At 58.2% G+C, this 26,899-nt stretch overlaps 1 protein-coding gene across 4 annotated transcripts in view; it reads left to right on the forward strand.

Annotated features, from left to right (window-relative positions):
* SHANK1 (SH3 and multiple ankyrin repeat domains 1) overlaps positions 1-26,686 on the forward strand; it is a 46,333-nt gene extending 19,647 nt beyond the window's left edge. For 2 of the 4 annotated variants that reach the window (XM_060083360.1, XM_060083362.1), the window contains 10 exons: positions 7,821-7,903; positions 8,119-8,243; positions 8,848-8,983; positions 9,268-9,348; positions 9,891-9,914; positions 10,123-10,191; positions 10,642-10,760; positions 18,912-19,008; positions 20,679-23,784; positions 25,746-26,686. In XM_060083360.1, the coding sequence (XP_059939343.1) occupies positions 7,821-7,903; positions 8,119-8,243; positions 8,848-8,983; positions 9,268-9,348; positions 9,891-9,914; positions 10,123-10,191; positions 10,642-10,760; positions 18,912-19,008; positions 20,679-23,784; positions 25,746-26,463 (4,558 nt within the window). In that variant the 3' untranslated portion in view covers positions 26,464-26,686. The remainder of the gene's footprint in view (positions 1-7,820; positions 7,904-8,118; positions 8,244-8,847; positions 8,984-9,267; positions 9,349-9,890; positions 9,915-10,122; positions 10,192-10,641; positions 10,761-18,911; positions 19,009-20,678; positions 23,785-25,745) is intronic. The other 2 variants (XM_060083361.1, XM_060083363.1) reach the window with 1 other exon arrangement.
* The last annotated feature ends 213 nt before the right edge of the window (positions 26,687-26,899 follow it).

Here is a 26,899-nt window from a genome sequence, read left to right on the forward strand (position 1 = left end):
CTCTCAAGTTTGATCCAGGGGTGGGGGAAGGCAGAGTTAGCTTCAGACTACATAGCCCAATCCCAAAGCGTCCTTGGCAGCCACTGAGACTGCCCAGCTCTGGGGTAGCCAGAGACCAATGAAATGGATTGGGGCGAGGTGGGGATGCCTGGGGGGCTAGGGAGCTCATGTGTATGGCTGGCTGGAGGCTCCGGCCTCCTTTATGTGCCATATCTCTGTGCAGTCCTGTGCAGCAGAAGTGTATGCATCCTGTGCTGGCGTAGGGAGAGGGGCGGGCAGAGCTGGGCCAGGCGGGGTGGGGGCGGGGACAAGGCACACTGACACCTTTCCCCTCCCTGGCTGCTGGCTGACTTGCTTCTGAAGCTTGATGGATGGGATTGGCCCAGGGAGGTGAGAGGGGAGGGGAAGGGAGGGGATGGGGTTAGGAATGGGACGGAAGGGGTGCCTGGGGGTTGTATGGGCGTGTGTGTGCACCACCAGAGCTGAAGTTTCCCTGTGCGTGAACGTCTTACACAGGCGAGCATCCTTGTACGGATTCCCCAAGTGTGTTCTTGCCCGTGTGTCTCTGTAGGTGTGCATGACACGTGTCTGTGTGCATGTGTGGCTGGAGGCCCCTAGATGTCTATCCTTGCACATATGCCCGTGACAGCGAGAGGGTCTGTCCTGCTCTGTATAGATGGGTGCATTTGTGGCTGTCATTTATGGGGGCACGATTGTGGCTAATCGTGCAGCTGACTCTGCACATTTCCCTGAATCTGTGTGTCTGAGAATGAGGGCCAGTGTTTCCGGCGATGTCCTGCTTACCACATGTGGCAGGTGGCTCTCTGCACATGCCTGTCCCTCTTGATGCATGTCACTGTGTGTGCGCGTTAACAGATAAAGTTGTGTGCATGCATTTGCACCTGTCTGATCTGGAATTCAGGACCTGGGGTGTTGGGGGAGGGGAGGGCAGAAGAGGGGAGGACTCCAGGGCTTGAGCTTCCAGAAGGGCAAGGCTGTGGGGGAGGGATGGTCGTAACTGGGCGTCTGAAAGGTGAAGCCTCCCCTCCCCCACCGCCCCCCCCAATCCAGGGAAGGGTCTCCTTGTTCATAGCACCCTTCCATTAAATGTGTGCAAATCTATGTGTCTGTGTTCTGGCCAGTGGGGATGGATGTGGGGGCGGGGGGAGAAATGACAATATGAGAAGAGGGGGCGGGACTGGGGTCCCACCCTGCGCCCCAAGTGTCCGAGGCGCTTGACCATTGTGCGTGTTCGCCTGGCACGTCTCCGGCTCTGGGCACTGGGTGAGTATCGAGGTCCCCACCCCACCCGGAGTCTCCCCATCAGCCTCTGCTTCTCGTCTCTGTCAGTGTCTCTCTGGGTCTCCTCTTGGCTTTGGGGGTCGCTTGCTCTACAGCTGGATGGGGTGGTCCCTCTTGCCCTCAGCTACTTCCTTCTCCTCTGTCTAGCTCTGTCTCGTCCAGTGCATTTTCTTCCCTCTGCTCCATGCCTTGTGCCCGCTGGCATGTGCTGCTGGGTTTGCGGCGTGTCTGAGCTTCTCCTTCTCCTGCCTCCCGCCCTGCTCTCCGCCCCCCTTCCTGGGGTGCCCTGGCCTGTGTTGTGACCCCGCATCCCAGCTGGAGCTGTACAGTCCTCCTAGCCTGTGCTGCCCTCTCTCCTCTCCCTGGGGGTCTGCGGCTCTCGTGTGAGCCGTGGAGTGTGAATGTCCCTCCGCCTGGACTTCTTTGGGGGGAGGGGTGTCTCTCACTGCTCTGGCGCCCAGTCTGAACGTCCTGGCCTTCCCTTTCGGGCCCTTGCAGACTGTGTTGGGGTGCACTGTGTGTCTGTTTGCGGTGGGGGGGGCTGTGTGTCCCCTCCTGGTGTCTCTCTCACCGTGTTGTCCCTGCTTGGGAAGTGGGGCTTGGTCCGCGCGTCCCTGCACGCGGTTGCGAGGCATCTTGTGTGATGTTGTGCGTCCCTCTCCCCCCTCTCCCTCGCTCTGCACCTGCGCGGGAGGGCTCTGGAGGGGGGAGGGTTAAGGGGGAGGGCCAGACCGGAAGTGCCTCCCCTTCTCCTCCCCCCCGCGCCTCGCCCCTCCCCCTTCTCCCGCCAAGGGGGCCCCCACGTTCCCCTCCCCCCTGCCCGGCCCCCTCCACCGCCCGGCGCAGGACGGCAAGGGGTTAAGCCTCGCGCCCGCCGCCCGCCTCCGGAGCTGTCCGCGGTGCTGAAGCCGGCGCCGTCCGCGGTCCTCTCGCTCCCGCCGCGGCCCGACCCCGCGCCCCGCGCCCCCGCGCCCCCCGGCATGTGAGCCCCCGGCCCTGCCCTCCCTCCCGAGGGAGGGTGCGCGCCCCCTCCCCCTCCCCCCTCTCGGCGCGGGTCAGCATGAGGCGGGGCCTGGGGGCCCGGACACGGGGGTTCGGCCGAGCGGGGACGGGGACGCGGCGGCGGCGGCGGCGGCGGGGGCGGCCGGCACCGGGACCGGGGCCGGGGCCGGGGCCGCGGCGGCGATGGCTTTGTCTGCGGGCGGCGGCGCCGGGGGTCTCGGGGGCCGCCCCGGTGGGGGCTCCCTGCCGCAGCCGCCCCCCGCGCTCTCCTCCAGCTGGCCGGCCCTGGGGCCCCGGCGGCGCAGCGTCTGGTATATCTACAGGTAACGGAGCGCGCCGCCCCTTTTCTCCGCGGCCCGACCAGGAGGCCCCGGCCCGCTGTGACGACCCTCCCCCAGCTGCTAATCCCCCATCCCTGGGACTCCTCCCCCGCCCCCAAGCCACCCCCTCCGCCCTTCTCCCCTAACCTCCTCTCAGCACTAAAGCCTTTCCGGACCCCTCGTCTCTACCCTTCTTTTTCTCATCCCCCTCCCTGGGCCTCTCTTCCCGAGCACCCCGCAACACAAACACACACACACGCACACACACACACACTCTCCAGGCCCCTCGCAGGCCCTTCCAGGCCCCCTTCAGCTCTTCCTCCAAGACCTCCCTCCAAGGGAGGCCCTCCAAACGGACGCCACTCCGGGTTTCGGGCCCCACTTGTCCTTTCTGCCCCCTTAGCGCCCCCATTCTGGAGCCCTCCGCTCAGGCACCTACACCCCAGGCCCGCGTTTCTCTGATTCCTGTATCCCCACACCCCTTCAAGGAGTTGGCAAGTCCCCCCATTCATACCCCTCTCTCCCATTCACAGTCACTCCCCCCCCCCATCACACACGCATCCCGCCCCCGGCCTCCCCTCCCCTCCCCTCCTCTTTTTCCGCTGCGTGTCACTGTGAGACTGTGTGTGTCCCTGTGTTGGTGTGCGTGCGTGTGTGCCTGCCTGCAGCCCTGTGTGTGTGTGTGTGTGAGAGAGAGAGAGAGAGAGAGAGGGATGGAGAGATGGTGGGCTTCCAGCCCACTCCCCAACTGTGTCCATCTGGGTGTCCCTGTTTGACGGCGTCTGTCTCTGTGTGTGACTTGGAGCGACAGCAAGGCTGTCTAGGGACTCGTGTGCGTTTGTGTGTGTTTGGGGGGGGGGTCTGTCCCAGGGACTGCGGCTACGTTTCCCAACACCCACCCTCCTTTGCCAGGGCTGTCCTCTCCCCGACAGCTCCCCCCTTCACCAGTGACTCCGTGTGTCTCCATCCCCATGCGCCCCTCTCCCTGCCCCCTGGGGGTCTATGCCTGTGTGGGGCACGTGTGCTGAGACACGGCTGAGCTTCTGCCCCGGGAGCTGCATCTGCCTGTGTGTGCCGCTTCTCAGCATGGGAGGGGGCTGGCTTCCCCGCGTGGGGGCCTGTGTGCAGGCCCTGGAGAGGCCGGCGGAGATGGGTACGCGGGGAGGGGCTGAGTACCAGAGGGGGGCGCTATGTACAGCAGCAGGCTCTGGGCTGTGGGATGCTGGGTGTGTGAGAGGGACCTTCAGGGTGGGGGTGGAGGGAGTCGATGCTGCTGCAGTCTGTGTGTGTGGGATCTGGTGAACAAGAGCTGGCCGCTGAGCTCCGGAGGCCGCTCAGGGTCGCCGAGGGATGGCTTGGGGGAGAGCATTGTGCGCGCTCCTGCAGGGCAGGTAGTCGGCAGTACGGAGCATGAATGGGGTGCTGCGTGGGTGGCGAACACTAGGGCAGGGGTGGGGTTAGAGGGTCTGGGTAGGAGGGCGACAGGATGAGAATGGAACGGGGGGGGGGACACTGAAGTGGGGGGAAATGGGGAACACCAGAGCATAGAGCGGGTGTGGAGTGTGCGGAGAAATGGGGTAAGGAGGGAATGCAGGGAATGTGAAGAGAATTGGGGGGTGGGGATTTAGGAGTTTAAGGAGAGCACAGACAGAGGATGCAGGGAATGTAAATGAAATGCAGCTGCAAGTAAAAGGGGGCGGAAGGAAGGGTGTGTGATGAAGTGAATTGAGGCTGCAAAAGTAGGAGGAGGCTTCCACGGATGAGAATGGAAGCGGGGAGCTGGGGAGTATGAAGGAAACCTAGGATGCTGTAGGGGACACAGTGGAGGTTCTCTACAGAGGCTCGAGAGGATGTGGGAGGGAGGAGGGCAAAGGAGGGGGAGAGGTGGCCTGAGAGGGGTGAGGAGGTCACAGAAATCAATGGAAGACACTTTGGGAAAGAGGATGTGGGGTGTGTGAGGGCTTGCGGAAGTGAGGGCTGGTGGAGGGTGGGTTAGGGTCCTGCGGAGCTTTCAGATGATTTGGAGGAGGGGGGATCGGGGTGCAGAGCGAGGTGGGGGCATACACAGGAGTGGGGGAGGAGGAGTACAGAGTTGCAGGAAGCTGTGAGGACAAGAGGGCCACTAGGCAGCTCAAGAAGAATGTACTGGATGAGAGAGACACCACCCAGAGCTGGGATTTGTGTGAGACATTCGTGGGAAGGAGAGAGGCATATGCCCAGGATGGGGAGACTTGAGAGGGAGGGACAGAGGGGGTGCTTCAATGGTCCGGGACTGTTTGGATATTATTGGGGTATATGGGTTGCCTGCGGGGAATTAAAATCTTGGCTTTGACATTTTTCTGGTGGTGTGAACTTGAGCAAGTTATTTCTCGGTGCCTCAGTTTCCTCATCTATAAAACGCGAGTGATAACAGTCAACCCCTCCCAGGGGTGTTGTAAGGACTGAGTGGATAAATAAATGTAAAGTGCTTGGAACACCATCTGGCATTCAGCAATGGTTCAATAGATGTTACTCCTTGTTGTGTTACTGGCATAGCCTGGGATAAATTTCAGGCACTGGAGGGGCACGTGCATGGTGAATTTGGGACAGATGTCTTTGTGCTGGGGTATTTGGGTGCAGTGGAGTGGAGGGTATTACTACTGAGTTACCCAGGTATTTTCTGGGGAATTGTTGAAGACTTTTGTTCGCTGTGTGAGCTCAGGCAAGTTGCTTAACCTTTCTGTGCTTCCGTTTCCTCACTTGTAAAGCAGAAATGGTACTCACACCTACCTAGAGGCTGACTGTGAGAGACAATTAAGTCACTTACCCGTGAGGGGTTTCAAATACTGCCTCGCACATAGCAAGTGCTCCTTCTTGGCATCTAAAGGATATGGGAGTTTTGTTGAATTGTATGGGGGATGGGATGTTTGGGGAAGGCTTATGTATGAAGAGTGAGGAGAATGTGTGGGTGAGAGATTCCAGGGGCAGGGAGAAATTGGGGGAAAAGTAGGGGTTTGTGGCATGCATGAAGGCAAGTGAAACTGCTGTAAATGAGGAATAAAGGGGATCTGAAGAGCATTACTGGCCGCTGGGGGGGCCCTGGAGATCTGGAAGGGCTATGGGGGTAGCAAGGATATGAGGGCTCAAAGGAGCACGTCCGGTTACGCCGTGGGCACAGAGGTGGGGACAAGGATGCCACAGAGCTCATGGTCAGGAGTAGGCAGCTCCGACTTCTCAACCAATTTCTGTCAGCCCCGTCCACTCGCTCTTGGAGCCTTCTTTGCCTCTTTCCTCCCCTCCTCTCCCCTCCCCCATCCCTTTCAACCCCTTCCCTCCGTCTCTTCCAACATCCCCTCTACCCAGTTACAAAGGTGGCCGGTGCCTGGGTTGAATATAAGGTCAGGAAGACATAGCGGGTATGGTGTAGACGTGTTTACTGGACCATCGTGAACTTTGAGCAAGGGCAGTTGTGGGCTGTGTCTACACGTGCATGCCTGCTGTCGGACCCACCAGATTATAATAAGGAGGGTGGGAGCAGGGGTGTGCAGACCACTGTCCCTACGGTACCAGTGTATGGATTTGACAGTGGATGTCATGGGGGGTCGTGGGAGTATCCGGCCTGCTTGTGTGTGTGGAGGGAGGGCGGCACCGAAATACAGTAGGAGCACCTTAAGTTTTATTGGCGTGTGCTGGTTTGTGTTCAGGGGGCGTGTTATGGGAATAGACTGAGATCAGAGTGAAGGGGAGTTACTATTGGAGCATACTGGGATGTGCCGGGGTGTTACTGAAATATACTGGAGTATTCCTGGAGGGCTGTTTTGCCAGATCTCTGGGGGTAGGTAATGGGAGTGCGCAGGGAGCCTGCTTGGCTGTTATCGGAGTGTGTTAGGGCCCGTGGGTATTACTGGGGTATGATGAGGGGGTCTGTGTGTGTGCTGGGCCGGGTTTCTGACCTGACTGCAGGATGCTCTGGATGCAGCAAGGCACGTGTTCTGGTGGCTCTGGGGTGGGGGTGACTGTGGGTATTCCAACGCGCCTGGAACCATGGTGTCTGGGTATTCCTGCTGTATACTGGGGTGCCTGGAATGGAATGGATGTGTAATCCTGATGTACACAGTGGTGACGTCTAGGGTTTGGGGCTGTTATCTGGGTGAGCCCCGGGCAGCTGTTGAGATACACGGAATAGGTTTGAGTTTAACTGAACTTTGCCGGGTATGTGAGCCTTGCCTAAATGTGCTGGTGGGCTTTGGAGGCCTTACTGGGGACCATCCACATATTCACACGCAGTTTGCATTTTGCTAGAATCTACCGACTGCTTGAAGGAGGTACATTTGAGATATACTGGGAAATAGATGTCAGCGCTGTCCGCTAGAATTTTCTGCGGCGACGGAGATGTTCTGTATCTGTGCTGTCCAGCGTGGTAGCCACTAGCCGCATGTGGCTGCCAGGCACTTGGAAACGTGGCTAGTGAGACTGGGGAACTGAATTTTTCAATTTAATTTTTAGTTAATTTGCATATAAATAGACACAGGCAGCTAGTGGCCACCATATTGGACAATGCTGAATAAGCAATGTTACAATATGTCTGGGGACCTGGGGAGTTGTTACTGTAGCATATATATAGTCAAGGAGTTGGGAGAGGTATTATCCAAGTACATGTGTCCTCTAGACCAAAAGACTTGACCGAAGACAGCGAATGAATTCTATGGCGCATGTGCTACGGTACCCAGCACTGAGCCGAATACTATATATACTATATATAGGGAACTTCCACAGCGACCCCATCAGGTGGAGCCTGTTATTGTCCCGCCTTACAGATGAGGAAACTGAGGCCCCAGAGGTTTAAGTCGTGGGCCCAAGGTCACAGACAGAAAGTGGCTAGCAGGGACTCCAGCCAGGCTGTCTGGTGATCTGGCAGTTTAGCTCTCCGTTCCCCACACTGTGCTTTGCTGAATGGATGGGTGGATGGATGCACCAATGGATGAATGAGGAAAGACTGAGTGGGAGAGCGAGCGCTCTGGGCTCTGAGGGGGAGGCTTGTCAGGGCTGCTGCGAGCATACACACGTGGAGTGGGTGAGGAAGCTCCTCGGAGGGGGAGTGACTGGTTCTGGAGCTTGGGCTCAGGTCACCAGGTGGCTGGTGGGGCACGGGCTCTGGGTCTCATGATCCCTTCTCCACCCGCCCCACCCCGGCCCCTCCCCCACCCTCCCTGCCAGTGATTACGTCATCAAGGAGAAGACAGTTCTGCTGCAGAAGAAGGACAGTGAGGGGTTTGGGTTCGTGCTCCGCGGGGCCAAGGGTGAGTGGCGGCCGGGGAGGGGGCGGGAGAAGGGCTCTCTGACCCAGGGGGAAGGACAGGGAAAGGGACCCCAGCTTGCCCACCACCCCACCCCACCCCAGGGTGCTGGTCCCGCAGCTACGGTGAGGCCTCCGTGACTTGGGTCTGAGCCCCACCCCCTGCTCGGCCTCTCCACCCCCTCCCCTCCGACCCCGCCGGCTCCTCCCCATCTGCAGCGCAGACCCCCATCGAGGAGTTCACCCCCACCCCGGCCTTCCCGGCGCTGCAGTATCTGGAGTCGGTGGACGAGGGTGGCGTGGCATGGCGAGCTGGACTGCGAATGGGAGACTTCCTCATTGAGGTGAGTCCCGGCCCCCAGCCCCAAAGGCCTCTCCAAAGACCCTACCCCTGGCCCACCTTCCACAGACACCGCGCTCTCCTCTGGGCCCCTAGCCACAAATCCTCAGACCCCTCGTGATCTATGCCAGGACGCGGCTGCCCAAATCCAGATTCTCCTTTGGCACCAAAGCTTCCCAACCCCGCCCCCCTCCCCCCCCAACCCCGCAGCCAGCCTCTGCTTCTTCAGTGACTCCATCTGAAAGCCTTTCTGAAGTATCTCAGATGACAGAGCTGTTCCCCGCCACCCCCCGCCAGGGCACGCGCTTGAACACATACACACACACACACACACACACACACACGCACGCACAATGCTGGAGGGCAAGGAGGGAGAGAGAGGCAAATAGGGTGGGCGCAGCCCCTTCCCCAACCCTGAGGCCAGGAGAGTTACAGGAACAGAGAGTTGGGGGCTTGCAAGGCAGAGGAGGGTCAAGGGGAGAGAAGGGTGACCAACAGTGCCACATACGGGACAAGGCAGGAGGAGGCCACTTCGACGGGGACCCTGAAGTGGAAAGCATCCGTCCCCTCACCTACTGGGTGTGCTCTGGGGGGTGTCTGTGCCACAGGTGAACGGGCAGAACGTGGTGAAGGTCGGCCACCGGCAGGTGGTGAACATGATACGCCAAGGGGGCAACACGCTGATGGTCAAGGTGGTGATGGTCACCAGGCACCCGGACATGGACGAGGCTGTTCATAAGAAAGGTGCTCCGCCCCCCACTTGTGTGGCCGGGCCCGGGTCCCCCGCTGCTACTAGACCACAATCCTCAGGGAGCCCTAATGGCCCAATGGTCCCCCCCACCAGCAGCAGCAGCGTTCCCTCCGCCAGGGCTGCTGGTTCAGGACCCTCTGGAGAGGAACTGAGTGAGGGCTCAACATGCGGATGGCACCTCTTCTCCGAGCTCTGGGAGCGCCGCGGTGCTGAGCGGGGGGCAGGTCACGGGCTTTCCTTCCAGGGTACTGACGCCTGACCCCGCTCGTTCTTCCAGCACCGCCGCAGGCTAAGCGGCTCCCGCCTCCAACCATCTCCCTGCGTTCCAAGTCCATGACCTCAGAGCTGGAGGAGATGGGTGAGCTTTGCGGGGCTGCTGGGGCCCAGGTGCTGCGGACGGAAAGGGGCAGCGGGAGGCTGGAGCATCCCTTGAGTTCGTTAGTGTTGTAGTGACCAGGGGTCCTCGTCCTGGTCCTGTCCCCCAGTCCATGGGTCAGACTCTCTCTGGCCTGCGTGTGTGTCGCTGGGAAAGGGCGTCTGAGAGCCGACTTTCCTTCGTCCTCTTACATCTGTTTCTGTGTCGGGGTCTCTGTCTGCGTCCGTACGTTCCTCTCTGCGGGTCCCTGTTTCCTTTCTAGCCCCTCCCCCTCTGTTCCACCTGAACCCCACCGCCATTCTCCATCTCTCCCTCCACCAGCTCCCCTCACTCCCACTAACAGAAAGGAAGGCGAGCCCCTCCCTCCAGACGGGGCAGTTTCCCCTGCCCGGGGCGGATCAGGCAGCTAGCTGACCGCCCTCACCCCAGGGCCCTGAGGGAGGCGGGCGTTCCAGAAAGGGGGCCCCTCGCCTCCCCCTGAAGTCCTAACTCTTCGCTCCTCTACTGCCTCTCCCCCGGGCTAGTCTCGCCCTGGAAGAAGAAGAGTGGTGAGTGGGCACAGGACTGGCGGGAGGGCCCCCGTCCCCATCCCACCGGCGGACTCGCCCCTCCCCCATCCCGGCCCCTCACTGCCCACTCGCGCTTGCGCACGCCTGCTGGCCACGCCCGCTGGCCACGCCCGCCGGCCGAGCACGCTCCGCCCCGCCCTCCGGGGGGCGCCCCTGGGCTTCATCCGCATCCTTTCTTTGCCCACAGAGTACGAGCAGCAACCTGCGCCGGTGCCCAGCATGGAGAAAAAGCGGACGGTGTATCAGATGGCTCTCAGTAAGATGGCCCAGCCCTGCTCCCTGGGCTGCCCAGGGCCCCGACCCCACAGCCCCTGGGGTGCCGCATCCGCTCCATTCCTCTCCAGGCCCGCGCCCCCTTCAGCCACCCCCGCACTGATCACCTTCACGCCTCAACTTGGCCCCAGACATCGAGTCTGAGTTCCCAGCTCTGTTCTGAGCCTCTCCGCACTGCCTTCTGCCTCCCTTCCACCCTCCCTCACACGATGGCTGTCCTATTCACCGCCCTCACCCGTTCCCATCGCTGGGTCCTGCCTGCCGGGCTGGAGACTGTGTCTCCAAGCAGGGCCATCGGGCCTCCGGGAGGGAGACAAGGGTGCCCTTTTCTGGTTCACACAAGACCCTGAATGGGCTCCCGGCAGCTGTCTCTGCGCCAGGCCCAAGCAAACCTCATTTCTCTGGCTCTCCGTCCCTCTTCCGCCTCCCCTAGACAAACTGGATGAAATTTTGGCGGCAGCTCAGCAGACCATCAGTGCAAGTGAGAGTCCTGGGCCTGGTGGCCTCGCGTCCCTGGGCAAACACCGACCCAAAGGCTTCTTTGCCACTGAGGTAGGCAGCCTGGTCTGGGGAACTGGGCCCTTCGGGGGAAGGAAGCTTGAGGGCTGCACAGGGCAGCTTGGAGCCTTTACCTCTCTCCTTGCAAATCCTTCCTGACTCCCCCGTGTTTCATGCCCGTCCTGCGGGTTCCCTCCTTTCTCCCCACTCTGGGCGTCCCCTTTCCTCCCAGCCCATCCTCTTCCTCCTTGTTGTCCCCCCAGATCCCATCTCTCTCATCTCCCTCCACTCTCCATCCTCTCTTGCCCAGCTCTTCCTGTTCATCTCCATCCCACCTCAGGGGTCTCAGGGAAGGTAAAACGATGTCTCGGATGGCGCTCCCTGGCCCAGGCACAGTGCATAATAATAGGTGCTCAACAAGTGGTAGTTATTAAAATATTAATTATCTCTGTCTGCGCTCTGCCTGCTAACCTATAGTGGGTGTTGATCACATTTCTGACGCTACGTTTCTACGTGGCTTATCTCATTCATTCCTTGGAATCATCCTGGGAGGTACACTCGGTTGTGATACAGAAGGGAAACTGAGGCTCAGAGAGGGAGCCGGGATTTCAACCCCAGGCAGTCAGGCAACTGGATCCATGATCCAGCCACGGCCCTGGCCCTTCGGGTGGGAACCTGCTGGGCCCTTCCTGGCTGCCCTCCTCACTAGACTGTGCCCCTTCATGGGGACACATCCCCCACCAGCCCTGCCAGTGCTTTCCCCTCTCCACCCTCCAGAGGCCACACGGGGCCCTACCTCTGTCTCAGCACTTCCTTCTTCTCTGCCCAGGCCCTGCCCTCTGACCCCACCCTCTGACTCCCTCTTTTTACAGGCCACACCCACCACTGGTGACCAAGGGACCACTGACTCTAAAACTGGGTGCTTTGACTTTTGCGGGACCATGGACCCTTTTGGCAGGCTGGCATCGTCCTCATAATAATGCTTATAAATGCATAAAATAAAACATAATTCGTAAGGGTCAAGAACAGTACATAACCGTGGGGAGTGACAGTGGAAGGGTGTAGCCTCACGAGGGCAGTGCGAGCCTGAGCAAAGAGTTCAGCTCTTGTGAGTGGATGAAGTTAGGTTACAAGTCCCTTGAACCAAAAATAAAATTTAAAAAAATACATGAGATAACAAAAGAAGCCAGTTACACTGAAATACAGTTATCAGAATATTTTTTGAAAGCAAAATTTGCAACATAGTAATGTCGGTGCCTTTTCTTCACCGTGGTAGCCAGAAAGATCTGGTGGTGGATCTTGACTACTCTAATTTCGAAGTCCTAAGAAGCATAAACACTATTTAGAGAAATCTGCAGCCTCTGCAGTGAAGGATACAGAAATACCTGTGATTTCTGTTGGGGATACAGTCGCAGGTTTTGCTAAGACTGACGTGGGCTGTTACCTACATCCTTAATTGAGCAAATGTTGTGTTTTAGTTGGAGAATAATGAAAATAAAGATGTAGGGTTTTTCTCCCCATCCAAGTAAGCATGCGGGGCACCCCTGAAATCTATCCTTAGCCCTCTTAAGGGCTCAACCACCTATTCTAGAAGGCCTAGTACTTTTTAAATTATTTATTTATTTATTTATTTATTTATTTATTTATTGGCTTCGTTGGGTCTTTGTTGCTGCACACAGGCTTTCTTTGGTTCCGTCGAGCGGGGGACTACTCTTCGTTGTGGTGCGCGGGCTTCTCGTTGCGGTGGTTTCTCTTGTTGCGGAGCACGGGCTCTAGGCTCGCAGGCTTCAGTAGTTGTGGCACGTGGGCTCAGTAGCTGTGGCTTGCGGGCTCTAGAGCGCAGACTCAGTAGTTGTGGCGCACGGGCTTAGTTGCTCCGCGGCATGTGGGATCTTCCCGGTTCAGGGCTCAAACCCGCGTCCCCTGCATTGGCAGGCGGATTCTTAACCACTGCGCCACCAGGTAAGCCCCCTAGTACTTTTACAAGAGCCAAAAATGCAGGTGGCAAATTTTGTATCGATACTCCTAGAATTTCTCCCAGATTTAGAGGCAGAGGGTGCTTGGCCACTTCTCAGGGCTCGGCAGAGGGCCCTGCATGCAGGAGCCCTCACTTCACACCCGTCCTTGGCTTTGCGAGGAATTTGAAATCTCTGGGCCTATTAGGGTCATCTTCCACGCCCACCTCCCCCCAGGGTCAGTGTAAGGATTAAAAGTCCATAGGTAAGGGGGAGGGATAAATTCAGAGTTTGGGATTAACAGATACACACTACTGTATATAAAATAGATAAACAACAAGGACCTACTGTATAGCACAGGGAACTATATTCAATATCTTGTAATGACCTATGATATAAAAGAACCAGAAAAACTGAACAACTGAATCACTTTGCTGTACACCTTAAACTAACGCAACATTGTAAATCATCTATACTCCGATATATATATAAAAAAAAGTACTGTCCAAAAAAAAAAGTACATGGGCAGTAGAGCTAGGCAAACCTGCCTTCAAAGCCTGACCACCTCTAACTTACTATGTCGCTTGGCCCACGCTTTTTAATTTCTCTGTGCCTCAGTTTCCTGTTCTGTAACAGGGGTAAAGCCAATCTTGCTGGTTCTTAGGAGGACTGAATGAGATCAGCTTCTAGCACAGAGGCTCTCAAGGGATGGTGAGCCTCCCCGTGCCATAAAAGAACAAACTGGAGACCCTACGGTGACCCCCGCATGCGCCCCAGAGACCCCACAACAACATTCCAGGCTCGGTACGGAGTCTCTACTAACAGATTAGGGCCAGTCCTGTTTTCATTTATTCAACAAATGCATGGAGTACCCACCAAGTGCCAGGTTGCCAGGGTGCCAGCCCCTCCATGCATGAACCTTCATTACAGGACAGACAAGATCCTGGCTCCAAAGACACCCCCAGGTGGGCCCAGACACTGGCCAATAATATAACCAGCTGCCCGCGTGCCCCCCATCTCCTAGAAATGAAACACCTGAGGGCTTCATGGGGCCTCCCTTTCCTCTGGATCCTGGAGGCCAGTGGTCATTTCCCCTTTTCTTCTCCCTCCTGGGGTCTGTCCCTGGGCCTCCCCCAAGCCCTCCCTCTCATGTTGAGGGCTCTCTCTGCCGCCATCTCTGCCCCCGCCTCCCACCAGTCGCCCTGATCTTTCTCAACCTCTGAGTCAACACAGGGACCCCTCTGTGACCTTCCTGCATCTCCGTGCCTCTCTTAGTGGGTGGTCTTGTTCTCCTCTGGGTCTCCATCTCCCATCTGTTTCGGCTTCTCTCCCCTCTTCACTCTCCCTCTTGGACTCCGCTGCACCTAAACCAAGGGGGGGCAAGCGGGCAGTGTGGAAGCCCAGTGCGGCCCCCAGGCTCCTTTAAAGGGCCTGCACCACCGTGGACAGAGCAAAAGATTGTGCAAGACGCCACTGTTTAAAAACTTAAGGATGGAGAGATTTCAACCCTCCCTGAAAAACACACCTCTGCGTAAAACCTAAGGGGGGCTGGGAGGACCCACTGCCCCAGCAGTGAGGGTGCGGACCCCAGGCAGGTCCGCTGTAGGTCGAGGCCCCTCTTGGGCTCTGTGTCCTCCTAGGGCTCTGCAGTTCATCTGTCTGACCTCCCCTCTGCGTGGCTTTGGTTTTCTTGGCTACTGTCTGTTACCTGGTGACTGACCGCCCTGGGGTGGGGGGGTGTCCCCTGATCCCCACCTCCCACATCTTGGCCTGGGTGGTCTGGGTTCTGGTTTCAGCCTTTCTCGGGACTCAGTTTCTCCCTCTGGTTATTTTTACCGTATCATCTGGGTTGCATCCTCGGCCTCTTCCCCTCCCGGGGCATGTCTGGACCTCCTGGCTGCGTGTCCTTCCCTCCTAGGGTAGCTCCGGCCCTCTCCATGGCAGAATCCCTCAGGACTGCCTTTTTCTCCCTGCCTTGCTGGGTCCCACTTTCTTCTCATGGCTGTCTCACGTCCCCTCCTGTCTCTCCCCGACACCTCTGGAGCCCCACCTCTGCCTCTGTCTCCCCACCTCTGCCTCTGTCTCCCCACCTCTGCCTCTGCCTCCCCACCTCTGCCTCTGTCTCCCCACCTCTGTCTTTGTCTTGCTCTGTCTCTCCATCTGTCTCCCCCTCCGATCTTTTCCCCCTCACCCCTTTCAGGGGCTGGCTCCCTAACGCGAATTTCCCAGCCTCTAGCCTGTGCACAGCACCAGGGCACACTCTGCCATGGAGGCACCAGACCCACAGCGACCCACGAGGTGGCACAGGAGTAGGGCGGGACCTCTGGTCAACTCGCTGGGGAGGAGTCTGCCCGGCCGTCGGTGATGTCACACGCACCTGGCAGGCTCTGATTGGCTGCCCCCTCTGCGCGGGAGAGACGGCTCCCCGTTTGTTGAGGGAGGTCAGCCTGTCTCACCTTGCGTCCGTCCACCCCTCAGGCAGTCACTCCTAGCCTCCTCAGATGCTATTATGGCTCCTGTCAGTCAGACATCTCCTCTGCTGCTATGACCCCTCTTGTGCCAAGCTAACCCATTATTTGATCCCTCTTTTTCCACTTGGAAGGTCTTCTGCCAGTGTGCCAATCGGACGCCTCTCCCTTGAGTCTGAACCCTCTTCAGCTGGGGGAACCCTTCCTCTATCACTCTATTCTGTCCCCTCCCCGTCACTCTGACCCCTCCCCTGTCACTGTGATCCTTCCCCATCGCTCTCTCAAAGGAACGGGACTAGGGTTATGTCATCGGGGTGCTCCCCCCATTTTGTCAAGGTGTCCTTCATTCTACAAATATTTATTGAGCAACTACTATGTACTGGACCTGCTGCTCGGCCCTGGGAGTATAGGAGGGAACCAGCCAAACAAAGTTACCTCCTTTAGAGAATTGACACTGGCGGGGGAGTGGGGGTATTTTGCGGAATTGGGTTCTGCTGTATATAAGAGAAACCCCCAGATAGCAGTGGCTTGAACAAACAAATGCTTATATCTCTGTCGTCTTGAACAAGTCTGGAGTAGGGAGTCTGAGGCAGGTGTGGTAGCCTCCATGGTCTTGAAGACCTAGGATTCTTCTCACCCTAGCCACAAAGTCACCTCATAGTCCAAGAGGCTGCTGGAGCTCCAGCTATTGCACCAGCATTCCAGGTGGCAGGAACAAGGAAGAGTGAAAAGGCAGAAGTGAAAAGGAGGGCACATTGTTGCTTCTTGGGTTACCTCTGATGAGACTTCCCAGTAGTAACACACAACACTTCCACTTATGCGTCTGGGCCGGCCTTCGTCCCATGACCACACCTAGCCACAAGGGAGGCTGGGAAATGTAGTCTCTCAATAGGTGCCAAATAAGATTGGGGTTTTCTTATCAAAGAAGAAGAGTAGAATGGGTATTGGGTAGGCTACATGCCCAGGGAGACAGTCAATAAACAAATAAGCAAATAATTATAACTCTAACCTAGGATAGGTGGAGGAAATTATGATGCAGAGTAATAGGAGGAAGCCTTTCCAGGGAGGACACATCTGAAGCTACCAGCTCCCATCCAGTGTCACCCTGCTACCACCTGTCTGATGTCATCTCCCACCCCTCAGCCCTTGGCTCACCCACTCCAGACACACTGGCTTCCTAACTATTCCTTGAACACAGCAGGCTCACTCCCACCTCAGGACCTCTGCACTTGCTGCTCCTTCTGCCTGGAATACTCTTCCCCTGGATACATCCATCCCTGGCTCCTTCCTTCAGGAGTTTGCTCAGGTTGTACCCTCTCAGCGGGGTCTTCTTGACTGCCTTATTTTAAATTATAGTCTCCCTCTCCTGTTGCTTACCTCCATCTGACCCACGTCGTATTTTACTAATTTATTTTGTTTATAGTCTGCCTGCCCTTCATGTGGGCAGGGACTTTTGTCTGTTTTGTTTACGGCTGCATCTGCAGCATCTAGAACAGTCCCTGGCATAAATCAGGTGCTCCATAAATATCTGTGGAATGAATGAATGAATGATGCAAACACAGAAATAGTCCCAGTCCAAGGTGAGGGCAGTGAGAGGGGTAGCACAGATGCATTCTATGATGGGCTAGAGCATCACTGTCCGGTGGAGCTCTCTGTGATGATGGAGATGCTCTCCATCTGCACTGTCCAATATGGCAGCCACCAGCCATGAGTGACAATTGAACACTTGAAATGCGGCCAGTGTGATGGAGGAAGGGAATTTTCAAATTCATCTTATTTAAATTTATTCAAATTAATTGAAATGTACATCTGAATGGCTAGTGGCCACTGGATTCGGAAGTGCAGGGCTAGAGGAAGGGGGTGGCCAGGCCGGGGTGGGGGCCAGGATGACAAGGAGTTTTCCCTTAGTAGAGAGTGGGGAAGGGATTTTCCAGGCAGAGGGAACAGCGGATGCTGAGGCTCTGAGGTGAGAAACAGCACAGGGAATTCAGAGAACTGGGAGTGGTTACAGCAGGGGGACAGGAGAGGGCGTGGTGGGGAGGTGAGGACAGTTAGGGTCACACCCCAAAAGTGGGGACCCCATCCAAAGAGGCCTTCCTTTCTATGAACTTCTGGTCTCAAAGACGGAGAAGGAAGACACATGGGGCCACCTGGCGGAAGCAGGGAAGTCGGGGCCCCGGAGTGCCTGACATTGGCTTGTTCATTTGACACAAGCTTATAGAACATCAGGCCTGTTTGGGGACTGGGGACCTAGCAGTGAACCAGACTGATAAAGTCACTACCCTCAGGAAGGCTGCATTATGAGTTCTGTGGGCCTTTGGTACTTTTGCCTTCATGAGCCCCTCCCTCCTTAAAAAAAAAAAAAGTTAAAAATCAATATTTTATGACTGTGTTGATGCAAAGCTGAATATTATCCAGGCTGAATTATAATTATTTTTCCTTCCTATTTGAAAAGAAATTAAAACATTTCCCCTAAAAGTATCGTGGGCCCTTGACCCTGTACCCATGGTGCCTGGGATAATGTCTGGTGCCTTCAGGGAGCTGACATTCTCACCAGGAAGACAGACAGACAGTAAGCAAGAAGTGAGAGAAGTGTCATGAAGAAAACAGGACAGGGAAATGCAGTAGGCAGTGACTGGGAGGGATATTTGAGCAGAGGACATAAAGATGGAAAGGAATCTGTGATGATTGGGAGGAAACCATTGCAGAGAGAAGATCCAGGACTTGTAAGTGTCCTAAATCAGGGATGAACCTTGCGGCACTGCAGGAGCAAGAAAAGGTGGGCGTGGTGGGACCAGGGTGGGAGATATAGGCAAGGGCTAGATCATACACGGTGTCTTAATCACCATGATTCTTAATCTAAAATCAGAGCCTGAGATAAGGATGCTTGAGACAACGATTTCCTAAGGGGGAACCTGTAAGGGCATGGTTGAGACAGGATGGGCTACAGAGAAAGTCAGCAACCCTGGTCCCCACTGGAGTTTGCCTTCAGCCTGATCCCTTGGGGAGCTCAGGAGTGTGAATTGCAGGATGGAGAGAATCCCTCCTTAGACCTCCCTGTCAGTTGGCTGCAGGCTGCTCCCAGAAGTGGGGGCACGTTAACAGCTTGGGCACGTCAACTCCTTTGGAGGGGGAATGACTCTTCAGAGCAAGGGGCAGCCAAGTGTTGCAGGCAGGTGACACAGTGGCTGGGGATGGGCACAGCATCCTGGCTGAGGAGATCTGCGTGGGCACAGGCAGTGTCTACCACAGGGGGCTTTGAAGACCAGACTTGGGAACTTGGATCCCTTCCTAACTGATGTGAGATGCTACTGTAGGATTTTAAGCAGGGCAATAGCATGACCAGAATTGCTTTTAGAAAGATCCCTCTGACTCTTGCGTGGAAAGCAGACCAGGAATGGGTGGCAGGACAGGGGTGGCAGCCAGGAGACCAGGAAAAGGCTACTGCTGTCATCCAGGCAGGCAACGGTGGTAACTTGGACCTGGGCAGTGACAGCAGGGGTGGAGAAAAGTGCCCAGGTTAGTGATGGGCTTGGGACGCAGAGCAGACAGGCTCCGGTGATAATCTGACTTTTCCTCCTCTCTCTCTCCCCGCTGCTGCTGTCAGGACTCAGAAACCTTTCCCTACCCCAGAATTCCCTTCCATCTCCTTCACACACCTCTCCCTTCCTGCAGAGGCTGGGGAAGGAATGGATGGCTGTGTGGGGAATCCATGGATTTTCATGCCCTGAGACTGATTTTTCTCTGCTCTCTATTCTCTCTCCTCCTCTGCCACCCCAAAGTCGAGCTTTGATCCCCACCACCGCTCCCAGCCAAGTTATGAACGTCCTTCCTACCTGCCTCCAGGACCTGGACTCATGCTCCGGCAAAAGTCTATTGGTATGTCACCTGCAAGGGTGGGTGTAAGGGATGCCAGTGGGGAAAGGGGAGGCTGGGAGGGTGACAGTTTACGGGGAAAACAAGGGAGCCTGGGAATGTTCTTTTCTCCTTCCATATGTGACCATCAAGTTGGGCAAAGAGCTCAGGCTTTGTTGCTGGGCAAACCTGGGTTTGAATCCTGGCTCTTGTCCATCCTGGCTGTGTGACCCAGGGCAGGCAGCCTAGGGTTCTGCATCTAGAAAATGGGGACATCATTGCCCCTGCCTGGATGCACTTAAGTCGAAACCACCACAGACCCTGGTTCATTCTCTCTTATACCAGACTCCATTCATTCATTCATTCATTCATTCATTCTACAAATGTTTATTGAGCACTACCATATGCCAGGCTAAACTGCTGGCGATTTGTCAGGGAACAAAACAGACTAAAGGGTCCTGCCCCCATGGAGCTTACCTTCTAGCTGGGGAAGACAGACAACAGATTATAAGGATAAGAAATAAGAAAATGATATAGTATGTTAGCTATGTTAAGTGCTATGGAAAAAAATAGAAAAAGAGTAGAGTGAGAGATGTCAGGAGTGCTGGGGGGCAGGTTTGAGCTGAAACTTGGAGATGAAGTGGGGAGCCATGGGGCTATCTAGAAGTAAGGCATTCCACACAGCAGGAACAGCCAGTGCAAAGGTCCTGAGGTAGGTAGGACTGAGCTGCCATTTGCTAAGAGAGCAGCTTGGGAAGATCGTGGGGAGGAGATCTGGAGCTCAATTTGGGGCCCGCTTAGTTTGAGATGCCAGTTAGACATCCAAGTGGATGCAGCATTTGGATATAGAAGCCCGGAGCTCAGGGGTAAGCATTGGGTCCGAGACAAGCATGGGAGTCTTCAGCAGGGAAGCAGTGAACGAAGCCATGTCACTGGTTGAGATAGTCAATGGAGAGCGAGTAGTCAGAGGGGAAAAGGGAATCAGGGACTGAGCCCTGGCAGTTGATAAGTAGGCAAAAGATTCCACTCCTCCAGTTCCCTCCAAGTTGTTTTGCTGTTTGGATCTAGCTTTTCCCCAGCTTCAGTGTCCACATTCCACCAGTGTGTGTCATTTGCCTAATGTCAGTTACCTATACATCTACCTGACATTGCTTACCTATGAATTGGCTCCCTCTTTTAAATATTAGCCTCATCCTAAGCAGTGCTATCTGTGAAATCATAGATTTGATGTGCTAATTACATTTCTTTTCTGCATGTACATGAAAAGAAATCTGTAAGTATACCCAGAAACACCGTATCTCTTCCTGGCTCAAGTCATTTTTGCTCATCCCAAGCGACCGCCAGCATATACCGTGCCTTTGGGCGAATTAGAAAAGGCGCCCCCTCCTGGCCCGGGAAGGAAGTTCAGCTGAATTCCGCCCCCCCAACACACACACACGCACACACGCACACACCACACCTCTCTTGCTCCCTCTGCCGTTTGCTGTTGTGCAGTGCACAACGTGTATTACTGTATCAAGCGGATTTGGATTTATCACATCTGGGTAAGCTCTAGACTAACCCATGTTCTTCTTAACATCTACTGGGTGTCATTATTATTATCATTGTAATATTGAAGTTCTGTGGGACAGGGGAACAGAGAGGCCACCCCTTCCCATCCCAACCCTGCTTCTGGATCCTCTGTGTCTTCCCAGGGGCTACAGAAGATGAGAGACCCTACCTAGCACCCCCAGCCATGAAGTTCAGCCGCAGCCTGTCTGTGCCTGGTTCGGAGGACATCCCGCCGCCGCCCACCACGTCCCCACCAGAGCCCCCCTACAGCACACCTCCAGCCCCCTCTTCCTCCGGCCGCCTCACTCCCTCTCCCCGGGGAGCGCCCTTCAACCCCGGCTCAGGTGTCCCCCACCCCGCCTCGTCACCGTCGTCCTTCGATGGGCCCTGCCCTCCTGACAGCCGTGTAGGGAGCCGTGAGAAGAGCTTGTACCACGGCGGGGCCCTGCCGCCTGCGCACCACCCGCCGCCCCTCCACCAGCCGCACGCTCCGCTCCCCCAGCCACACCACCACCACGCCCACCCGCCGCATCCCCCGGAGATGGAGACAGGCGGCTCCCCCGATGACCCCCCACCGCGACTGGCTCTGGGGCCCCAGCCCAGCCTGCGAGGCTGGCGGGGCGGCGGGCCCAGCCCGACCCCGGGGGCCCTGTCCCCGTCGCACCACGGCAGCGGGGGCGGGGTTAGCGGCGCCTCCCAGGCCCCGGCCCTGCGCTACTTCCAGCTGCCTCCCCGGGCGGCCAGCGCGGCCATGTACGTGCCGGCCCGTTCGGGCCGCGGGCGCAAGGGCCCGCTCGTCAAGCAGACCAAAGTCGAAGGCGAGCCCCAGAAGGGCGGCGGCCTCCCGCCCACGCCCTCGCCCACGTCTCCGGCGTCCCCGCAGCCGCCGCCGGCCGCGGCCGCCCCGTCGGAAAAGAACTCCATCCCCATCCCCACCATCATCATCAAGGCTCCATCCACCAGTAGCAGCGGCCGCAGCAGCCAGGGCAGCAGCACCGAGGCGGAGCCCCCGACCCAGCCCGAGACCGCGGGCGGCGGCGGCGGCGGCGGAGGGGGCGGCGGCGGCGGCGGCTCCTCCGCGCCGAGCCCCGCCCCGGCCATGTCGCCAGTGCCGCCGCCCCCCTCGCCCGTGCCCGCCCCCGCCTCTCCCAGCGGCCCGGCCACCCTCGATTTCACCAGCCAGTTCGGAGCGGCCCTGGTCGGGGCGGCTCGGAGAGAAGGCGGCTGGCAGAACGAAGCCCGCCGGCGGTCTACGCTCTTCCTCTCCACCGACACGGGGGAGGAGGATGGCGGCGAGAGTTCGCTGGGCCCGGGCGCGCCCCCGGGCCCCCGGCTGCGCCACTCCAAATCCATCGATGAAGGCATGTTTTCGGCCGAGCCCTACCTCCGGCTGGAGTCCGCAGGCGCCGGGAGTGGCGGCGGCTACGGGGGCTACGGAGCCGGCAGCCGAGCCTACGGGAGCAGCGGAGGCAGCAGCGCCTTCACCAGCTTCCTGCCGCCGCGGCCCCTGGTCCACCCGCTGACCGGCAAGGCCCTGGACCCAGCCTCCCCGCTCGGGCTGGCCCTGGCCGCCCGAGAGCGGGCGCTGAAGGAGTCCGCGGAGGGCGGTGGGGCCCCCCAGCCCCCTCCGAGGCCCCCGTCGCCCCGCTACGAGGCTCCGCCGCCCACGCCGCACCACCACTCGCCCCACGCCCACCACGAGCCCGTGTTGCGTCTCTGGGGAGCCCCCCCGCCGGACCCGGCCCGCCGGGAGCTGGGCTACCGGGCCGGGCTGGGCAGCCAGGAGAAGTCCCTTCCGGCCAGCCCGCCAGCTGCCCGACGCTCCCTGCTGCACCGCCTGCCCCCCACCGCCCCCGGGGTCGGGCCCCTCCTGCTGCAGCTGGGGCCCGAGCCCCCCGCCCCGCACCCCGGGGTGAGCAAGGCCTGGAGGTCCGCAGCCCCGGAGGAGCCCGAGCGGCTGCCCCTCCACGTGCGGTTCCTCGAGAACTGCCAGCCCCGGGCCAGTGGGGCGGGGGGAAGGGGGCCCCCCTCGGAGGACGGGCCGGGGATCCCGCCGCCCAGCCCACGCCGGTCCGTGCCCCCCTCGCCGACCTCCCCGCGGGGCAGTGACGAGAACGGGCTCCCCCTGCTGGTCCTCCCGCCCCCCGCCCCCTCGGTGGACGTGGAAGACGGCGAATTTCTCTTTGTGGAACCGCTGCCCCCGCCCCTGGAGTTCTCCAACAGCTTTGAGAAGCCCGAGTCGCCCCTCACGCCGGGGCCTCCCCACCCGCTGCCGGACCCACCCACCGCGGCCAGCCCAGCGCCCCCTGCGCCGCCCCCTGCCGTGGCCGCCGCCCCTCCCACGCTGGACTCCACCGCATCCAGCCTGACTTCCTATGACAGCGAGGTGGCCACGCTGACCCAGGCGGGCCCCGCAGCTGCTGGGGACGCGCCTCCGCCGGGCCCAGCGGCCCCAGCCGCCCCGCCTCCCCCTGCCCCACAGCCTGGCCCAGACCCTCCAGCTGGCACAGATTCTGGTATCGAGGAGGTGGACAGTCGGAGCAGCAGTGACCACCCGCTGGAGACCATCAGCAGCGCGTCCACGCTGAGCAGCCTGTCTGCCGAAGGCGGGGCTGGGGGCGGGGTGGCCAGTGTGGCCAGTGGGCCGGAGCTTCTGGACACGTATGTGGCCTACCTGGACGGCCAGGCCTTCGGGGGCAGCGGTCCTCCTGGCCCACCATACCCACCGCAGCTCATGACTCCCTCTAAGCTCCGGGGCCGGGCGCTTGGGGCCAGTGGAGGCCTGCGGCCTGGCCCCGGTGGGGGACTCCGAGACCCTGTCACTCCCACCAGCCCCACCGTCTCGGTGACGGGGGCTGGAACCGATGGGCTGCTGGCCCTGAGTGGTTGCTCAGGACCTTCGACAGCAGGTGTGGCCGGCGGTCCAGGGGCTGTAGAGCCAGAAGGCCCACCGGTGCCCTTGCCATCCGCCTCCTCCCTGCCTCGGAAGCTGCTGCCCTGGGAGGAGGGCCCGGGTCCACCGCCACCACCCCTGCCTGGGCCCTTAGCCCAGCCTCAGGCCTCAGCCTTGGCCACAGTAAAAGCCAGCATCATCAGTGAACTCAGCTCCAAGCTTCAGCAGTTTGGGGGCTCCTCGGCAGCTGGTGGCGCTCTGCCCTGGGCCCGGGGAGGCGGCGGGGGAAGCGGGGACGGCCACCACGGGGGAGCCAGCTACGTCCCAGAGAGGACTTCCTCCCTGCAGCGGCAGAGGTGAGCCGGGGGCTGGAGGTTGGCAGTGGAGGCCAGAGGGGCTGGCTGAGGGTAGCAGAGACCGTCTTCCACATAGCTGTGTCCCTTTAGGGTCCCAGGTGATAGAAAGGAAACAGAAGCTGGGCTGGCTTGGAGAAGTTTGCCCTCAAAGAAGCACGCTTTCCCAGCCACTTTAAATTTCCCTTTATCTCAGTAGCTTCTGTGGTCTCCTCCCGTCACCATGACAACCCACATTCCATGATGAACAAAAAGAGTGATCAACAAAGGAGATTGGAGCACAACTTGCCCGATGTCTGTTTCCTTGGTGGGTTGTCAGTTCTGACAATCCCTGGAATCTTCAAGTCGCTTGAGCCCCGTGTTGGTCAAGACAAGATGCTTTAGGGCACGGTCGGTGGTTACAAGTGTGCTTCTGGAGCCAGGGTTTTTTGGATCCTGGTTCCAGCCCCGCACTTTCTAACTGGGTGACCTTAGGCAAAGGGATCCACCTCTCTGTAGAAGAGGGACAGCATAGAACCCTTCTAAAAGGGTTTTGAGGCCATTGTTGTACCATGAGATGGGGGAGGGGAGGGGTGTCTTACAAAAGCCCAGCAAGTATAGATGGAGAAGTCCCGGAAGATGCAGAAGCTTTCTAAAGCAGCTAGCGAGTTGGAACTGCCACAGAGTTCAAGCTCATTCAAGACCTTCTAACCTTAGGGAAAGTATAGAGTCACATTCCTGATTCAGACACACAGAGCGAGTGGGGAGAGGTTTTTTTTTCAATCCTCTTGTTCTTCAAAGCTCACTCTAATGTTCCTCGAGGGTTTGATATCCACACGGTGATATTCTGAGGTGGTTTTTGAGGTCTTTGAGATCTTAAGGCATCTCACTGATGATTCTTAAGTCTTCTGGGGAGAGGAAAGGACGCGTAATTTAGTTAACAGATCCACCAATAATTGATTTGCCATCTGTTCTGTGCCGGGTGCCCTTCAGGGTGAGAGGGACCCCACAATGGACAAAACAAGCAAAGCGTTTCCCTCATAGACCTCACAGCCTAATGAGGCAGAGGTGGGGGCCAGGCAATAAACAAAATCATTGTCATCATCCTAGGGAAAAAAATGCAATAACGCGATGGTTAGAGAAAGTCTCTCAAATAACAGGCGAGCTGAGCAGAGACTGGAGGAGGGAAGGAAGCAAATCGTTTGGCTCCCTGGGGGAAGAGAGAGCTAGGTAGAGGGAACTGTTCAAAGGCCCTGAGGCAGGGACTGTTCTGGAGAGAGCTAAAGGGATGAGGGGAACCTTTTCCTCCCCTTGTTTCTTCTCTCTTTCATCTCCCTCTCCTCACCTCTCTCCCTCTCTCTCTCTCTCTCTCTGTCCCCGTCCCCTTCCATCTCTCTCCCTTGAATGCTCATCCTTTTTGTTCCTCTCTCACTGTCTCCCTGTCTTCCACTCTGCTGTGACTGGCCATACCCGGAAAGGCAGTATAGGGTAGTGGTTAAGAGCTCAGACTTTGGTGCCATATAACCGGGCTCTGCCACTTCCTGGCTGTGTGTCCTTAGGCAAGTTACTTAACCTCTCTGTGCTGCTGATAATAATAGTAACCTGCATCAGGGCTGTCACGGGGTTTCCATCGAGATGGCGATATGTAAAAGCACTTAGAACAATGCCTGGCACACGTGAGCATCAGTAAGTGGTGGTGATTATTATTATTATCACTTAATGTCTCTTTTTCTTTCATCTCTCTTGACTGTCACCCTCTCCCTGTCCTCTCATTTTTCTCTCCCTTCATTTTCTGTCCTCACATCCATCTTACCCCTCGCTTGCTCCTTCGATCTCTCCCCATCTCTCTCCTCCAACTCTCTATCCCTGCCCCATGTCTCTTTTCCTCTCCCTGTATCTTGACCTCTGCCTCTTTCTCACCCGCTTTTGCCCCCCCGCCCCCCGCAACCCTTCTCCTCCACCCCTGCCCCGTTGTCACATTCCAGACTCTCTGAAGACTCCCAGCCCTCGCTTCTCTCCAAACCTGTCAGCAGCCTGTTTCAGAACTGGTCCAAAGCACCTCTGCCGCCACTCCCCACAGGAGGCGGGGGCTCCGCTTCGGCCGCTGCAGCCCCGGGGGCCACCTCGCCATCGGCCTCCTCCTCCTCCACGTCCGCCCGCCACCTCCAGGGCGTGGAGTTCGAGATGCGGCCACCTTTGCTCCGCCGGGCCCCTAGCCCGTCACTGCTGCCCGCCTCGGAGCACAAGGTCAGCCCTGCACCCCGGCCCTCCTCCCTACCCATTCTGCCTTCTGGACCCCTCTACCCGGGCCTCTTTGACATCCGCGGCTCCCCCACCGGAGGGGCAGGAGGCTCGGCTGACCCCTTCGCCCCTGTCTTTGTGCCACCGCACCCCGGGATGTCCGGGGGTCTCGGCGGGGCCTTGTCAGGGGCTTCCCGCTCCCTCTCGCCGACCCGCCTGCTTTCCCTGCCCCCGGACAAGCCGTTCAGCGCTAAACCTCTGGGGTTCTGGACCAAGTTCGACGTGGCTGATTGGCTTGAGTGGCTGGGCTTGGCTGAGCACCGAGCCCGGTTCCTGGACCACGAGATCGATGGCTCCCACCTGCCCGCCTTGACCAAGGAGGACTACGTCGATCTGGGGGTGACCAGGGTGGGCCACCGCATGAACATCGACCGGGCTCTCAAATTTTTCCTGGAGAGGTGATGGCTGGCCCGGACGGACCAGCCCGTCCACGGAACCCTTGAGCCTGCTGGCCTCTTGACCTCTGAACCCTGACCTTCATTCTCTCCCTGGGCCAGGGACTCTGCTAAAACTGCACCCTGACTCTTGTCTCCCAAGGCTGGAGGTCACCAGGTGGCCTGATCTGGCCAGACATTGGCACCTCACAGGAGGGGGCAGCTGACACAAGACTGTGTGTGTGTGTGTGAAGCGGGGAGTGGAGTGGGGGGGGGAAGAAATCACAGAGGGGGATGAAGAAGGAGGGAAGGGTCGATTCTGGGGAGGAGGGGACCGACAGAGCCATAGAGGGTCAGCCCTGAGCCTCACCGGATGGGGGCCGTCCCCCAGGCCGCAGGGGAAGGCGATGCCCTCAGATTCCACCACCTGCCACCCTCTAACAACCCTCCCCCCATCTCCAGGC

The sequence above is a fragment of the Mesoplodon densirostris genome, chromosome 19 (genome assembly GCF_025265405.1).
Source record: "Mesoplodon densirostris isolate mMesDen1 chromosome 19, mMesDen1 primary haplotype, whole genome shotgun sequence".
NCBI classification, from domain to species: Eukaryota; Metazoa; Chordata; class Mammalia; order Artiodactyla; family Ziphiidae; genus Mesoplodon; species Mesoplodon densirostris.